Source organism: Halyomorpha halys, unplaced genomic scaffold (genome assembly GCF_000696795.3).
Source record: "Halyomorpha halys isolate HHAL.00 unplaced genomic scaffold, Hhal_1.1 Scaffold36.1, whole genome shotgun sequence".
Lineage (NCBI taxonomy): Eukaryota > Metazoa > Arthropoda > Insecta > Hemiptera > Pentatomidae > Halyomorpha > Halyomorpha halys.
The window spans coordinates 1338552-1344174 of NW_027108624.1; the positions used below are offsets into that span (position 1 = coordinate 1338552).

At 26.2% G+C, this 5623-nt stretch overlaps 1 protein-coding gene across 17 annotated transcripts in view; it reads left to right on the forward strand.

Moving 5' to 3' along the window:
- LOC106686615 (uncharacterized) overlaps window positions 1-5623 on the forward strand; it is a 220772-nt gene that overhangs the window by 142601 nt on the left and 72548 nt on the right. Inside the window, exon 1 of one of the 17 annotated variants that reach the window (XM_067046909.1) lies at window positions 1134-1175. The exons of the other annotated variants lie outside the window; for them this stretch is intronic. Coding sequence (XP_066903010.1) covers window positions 1149-1175 — 27 coding nt within the window. The 5' untranslated portion in view covers window positions 1134-1148. Of the gene's footprint in view, window positions 1-1133; window positions 1176-5623 lie in introns of those variants that run through there. 17 annotated transcript variants of the gene reach the window in all.

Consider the following 5623-nt stretch of genomic DNA (forward strand, 5'->3'; position numbering starts at 1 on the left):
AGAGAGAGAGAGAGAGAGAGAGTGAGAGAGAGGGGGGGGGTGATTGAGTTTTTAAATAAATTTGTAAAATTTGTCTCATAATGTTTTACGAGCAGTACTAAGAGTACAGTAATACAAAACTACTCATACAAACTGCTCTCTTGCACTGTGAGAAGGAAATAGAAGATTTATCTATTAAAACAGATTTGACATTGACCCTTTGGAGTGATTGTCGTGTAGTGAACTACAATTTCCTGTTTGAAATTCTCTCAGCAGTTTTTGGGCCTCACGATTTCGAAAAAAACAAACAAGTCATATTATATTACAACTGAACTGGGATTCAAAACTCGTCGAACTTATAAATATAATCGATGTATCGTCCAGAAAATAAAATATCTGTCGAGTTTGAACCATATTTTTCTGTTCGTAGTAATCGTTATATTGAGAATCTTTACTTATCAATAAACGATGTACTCGTAATCTGTCATAAAACATGGTATCTGACATTTATTACCAATTGAAGCTTTTGGCTTCAATATATATAATAAAAACAATTCAAACATTCTAACTAGAGATATCAATTTTTTCTTACAATTATTCATCAGAATCATTGAAATAATTCATAGTATCAATTTTTTATAATTTACTTAAACTTGTTTAAATTTATATTCAGCATAATAATGTAGGATACTTATATACATTTTTTCACGTTTATTTAATTGAAATTAGTCAATAATCAAATTAATGAGAATTTTCTATAAAAAGTCGATATATCTACTTTAAAAAAATTATTATAACAAACTTATTATAAGTCAAGTATAAGTCTTTAGAAAACATGTCCGATATGAATTCGGAATCCATAAAAAAAAATAGTTCTCATACTATTGGAAATAGTTAGTTACTCTAGAGAACCGGAAAAGGTTATAAAATCAACAACATCCTCGAAAGATAGAACATGAACCAATGTTATAATCTAGCGAAAATCAGATTAAAATTGTAACGGTTACGAACATGTATACTGGGACACCTTGTATAAGGTGTGGAATGTTTATTATTAACATAAACAATTTGTTGGTTAAAACAACGACCTTTCGCCAGCCAATGAGATTAAAGCTCACATCCTAACCAACCACCTTCGTACCATTAGTGTATCTTCCAGGGCCTCCGAGATGGCATCATCTAATTTCTATTCAAAGGTAAATGGTGATTAAAATAATAATTGATTGATTGTTTTGCTTTCAGCTGACGTTTAAGTAAAAAACATTTTTTTTTTTTTTTTTTTTATGGATTTTGCATTAATTAATTCCTTTATTCACAATAGTGTCTTGTATATTATTTCGAGTGGTTAATACGGCTGTAACATATTTTTTTTTTAGTAGCTAAGTAAATGCTAGTAAAAAAAAAATAATAAAATCAATAAAAAATTTCTATTAAAATTGGTTCAAGTTCAGTATATATTTTTAAAAAATTTTAATATTGCTATATATTTTTTTGGGAATTTTAAGACCTGTATATTTTATTTTATATTTTTTAAAGAAGACATGTTTAATTATGTTAAGCAATAGTGACTTAAAAAAAATTCACATTCTGGTTGTTAGCTCGTAAATATCGTTTTATTAAAAACAATTGGTTAAAAAAAAATATTTATTTATATTTACAATGAATAAGTATATAGTATATTAAAAAGTCATATTTTTTCAACGAACAGATCATTCCTACCTCATCTATTCTTAGTTATTATCTGATATACGTTTTTTTTTGTTTTGTTTTTTTGCCTGAAGGCTGATAGACCAAAAAAAATTTAATTTTAATAATTTTTCTATAAATATTCATATTTAATGAAATATTAATCATATTTTACTAAAACTGTGTTGCGGTAAAAAAAAAATCCTAATTAATTATCATCAAATAATATAATTATTTTATCATAAGGTGTGTATATTATTTAGGATTCAAAAAAAAAAAAAAAAAATTACCTGAGGTTATTGGCAAAATTAAATTTATATAATATGTAATAAGTAACAAATATATCCTTGATTTCTATAAAGTATTAACTCAACTTAAAAAAAACAACATATTTTTAAGTAAGTTATTCAATGGTTTTATTTAATCATCATTGTGAATTATCATATAATAATTTAACTGTACAAGAGAAAAGGAATGAAGTTAAAGTCTTTGAAATTAATTTTTTCGAATGTTAGATTTTTGTGTTACTGTTATATTAATTTCATGGAGGGTATAATTTATTCATTTATTTTCATTTTTAGTTTTAACGCCAAAATTATTCCATTAGTTATTAATTCGCAATAAAAGGGTTTTAATTGAAAAAAATATATATATATTAAAAAATAAATTAAAACGTCAGGCCATTTTCTGTTTTTGAAATTTCAAAATTATTGAAAATATTCCTATCGATATAAAGAATCGATATCGTGAAGGTCATTACCACGTCAACTACTCGACTCATTTATCTGTTCGATGTCTAGGAAATTTCCTTGTTATGTCATTCCATGGGGTATTATTGATGGTGACAAGATAGATAAGTATGATCTCAAGTAGTTATTGGAAAATGTTTTCATTAAGTTATAGAAAATGTTGAAGTAAGCTATAATTTTTGCATCCGTTTACAAAGTGTAAAAAAAAAAAAAAATGTTTTTGTGATTTTTGGACCTCATTAGTATAGGTAAATATACAATGTTTTTCGATTTGAAGGTTTATCGTTTTATGCTAGATATATTTTTGTGAAAAGTCCTTTATAGTTTCTTTGTTACTTACACGCACTCCTTTATCAACGTTTCCCTCTTCTCTCATTTTAGGGATGAATCATCTTTCCAGTAGTTGCATTCATTTGGCATTTTTTATCCACATTAGAATACTATATCATAAATTAGATGTTTTATAAAGTAGACTACATTATATTTTATTTATACTATTGTATTGATAAGCTACATAATTCTCCAAACTTTTGATATATGGATAAACTACAGAACTTTCTAACGTTTTAGTAAAGTATTGTGTTATTTTCAATGTTATATATATAAAAAATATTATCAAATAAAGTTTTTAATTTCACAATCTAAAAAAATCAACTTTTAAATTCCCATGATTTATTGTTTTGTTCAAAATAAGTTTTAAACTTATTGGAAGGAGATAGTGAACCGTATGAAGTACATTGTTGGAAGATAGTCCAGGTGGCGGTCAATAAAGATACCAAAATTGTATAAAAATCTATTTATTGTTAACCGAAGTTTGCAGGGTTTCTTCAGGGCTTTCTTGATCGAAACAAGGATGAAAACTTGGACTTAAAAAATAAGTTTCATTCTATCTTTAACTACATATCATGTTTCAATACTGGACATCTACAATACACGGGTTATTTAATTATGATCATGAGTTTTTCTTCCTTGTTTTTGCTCTAAAAATTATTATCATTATTGAAGTGTTTATCATTTGACCGTAGAATCAATGTGAGGAGAAGATGGTCGGTCCTAAAAAAGAGATGAAAACACATAATGACTTTAAGCTATTCACTTCTCCTCATCACTAATTGTTTTAGTTTTACTGCTTACCTCCTTTTGTCTTATATAACTTTAAATATCATTTCTTTATTTTTTAATTTTACTTATATATTTCAATGTTTCTCACTATGTCGTGTATATATATATCTTTTACTTTCGCTCATTTCTTATTATTTAGTTCATTAATATATTATTAAAATTATTATATACTATGATAATCAGACCAATTTCGACATATGGAATTGAGCTCTGGGGCTCTACCAATCCATCAAATTTCTTCCGCATACAATCCAAAATCTTACGTAAAATTTTTAAAAAGTTTATTTGTAACTTAATAAGGAGCATCAAGTCCTTATTAAGTTACAAATAAACTCATCCACAAAGACCTTAACATCCCATCGTTGCAGATTTGGCCCAAAACAGATATGCGTCTTCTCATTCCAAACTCCTTACCCATCCTAACCCTTCTTAATCTCTCATCCTTAACAATCCCTGATAATACTCCGAGGCGTCCGAAAAGAAGATGGAAAAAAAATAGAAGGCCACGGGACCTTCTAATTTAAATTAATGCTCGAAGTACCACCAATGGGTGGTTCCTTCCCAATATTTTCAAGTGTAAATGTAACATTCGACAGATTTACTTATTGTATTTATTATTTGCACAGTTGTAAATTAAATTAAATAAATAAAAACTTAATATATTATATATGAATTTTTTACTTGAGAGTAGGTAACATAAAAATACAAATATCTTTTGATCCTCATCTTTCAACTTTCCCTATTTTTCTCCTACGTTTCGGCCCTCAGGCCATTATCAAGGAGTTATCTATTGTATTCATATTATTTACTTGCAGTTCACTTAACACATAACACTATATTTCAACAAACATAGCTTACAATTGATTTGTCCAGATTATAAAAAATATGTTCTTTCTATTGCAGGCTAATGCCCGAGCCACTTATCTTTAAAACAAGTATATTTATCAATTAATATCACGCAGTTTCTCTTATTAATCTTCTAAAAATAGATATCCTCTTACAGATATTTATAATCTTATAGTGAAATATAGTGTTATGTATTAAGTGAACTGTAAGTATACATTATGAATATTTGTGTTTATTATATATTTATATTTTATAAGTATTTCCTCGATTATGGCCTGAGGGGCGAAACGTCGAAGAAAATTAGACAAAGTTGAGAGATAAGGGTCAAGAGATACTTAATAATTAAAGATAATTCCAATGTTTTCATTATTTTCATAGAAAACTGTATTTTTTCCCCTCTCTTTTCATTTTTCTAATGTTTTCATTGTTTGTTATAGTTTTGTATAAATTCTTACCTTTGCAACATTAAATTTTATCTTCTATTAGTATTATTGTTTATCTTATTAACTTCTTGTTATATTGTTTTGTGTTTTTACTATATTATGGTTGATATCTTGTTTAAATTTTTAGCCCTGATGAAAGCCTGATATTCAGGCCATAACTTATGCGTTAATAAAATAAGTTTCACTTACTTATCATTCTAACTAAAAAACAAAACATTTTTTTTAAAAATTAAAAACAAAAAAAATAACTAAGTAATGTGATGCAGATAATACGTACCTCAGAATACACAAGGAGTAATTTTAGGGACTACAAAATAATTAGGGTGACTAACTGGTGAATACGGGAAATGTATTTAAACTTTAAATTATAATAAATTAATAATAATGATAATAAAATGTTTTGACATTAGAAAGTTTTTTCCCTCATTTACCTTCGTATTGACTTTTATCTTTCGTTTTTACGAATATTATCTTTAATTCATTGAGTGTGATTGTAAAAATAAAATGCTTTAAGTAGAGTGCATTATATAATGTTTTATATAAGACGAAATATAAAATCATGTATAAAAATTAAAAAGACGACGTAACTATTGTTGGCTCTTCTTCCATCTTCGTTGATTTAAAAAAAAATGTATGAAATAATGACCTTAATTGGAAGGACGTTTCACAAAAATACCTATAGTAGTAATGAAAAATTACGAATAATAAAAATAAACAATAAAAAAAAATTATAATAAATGAAATAATTTATAAAATTTCAAACTCGGACTTCTTACTTCATACAGTGAAAATTAAAAT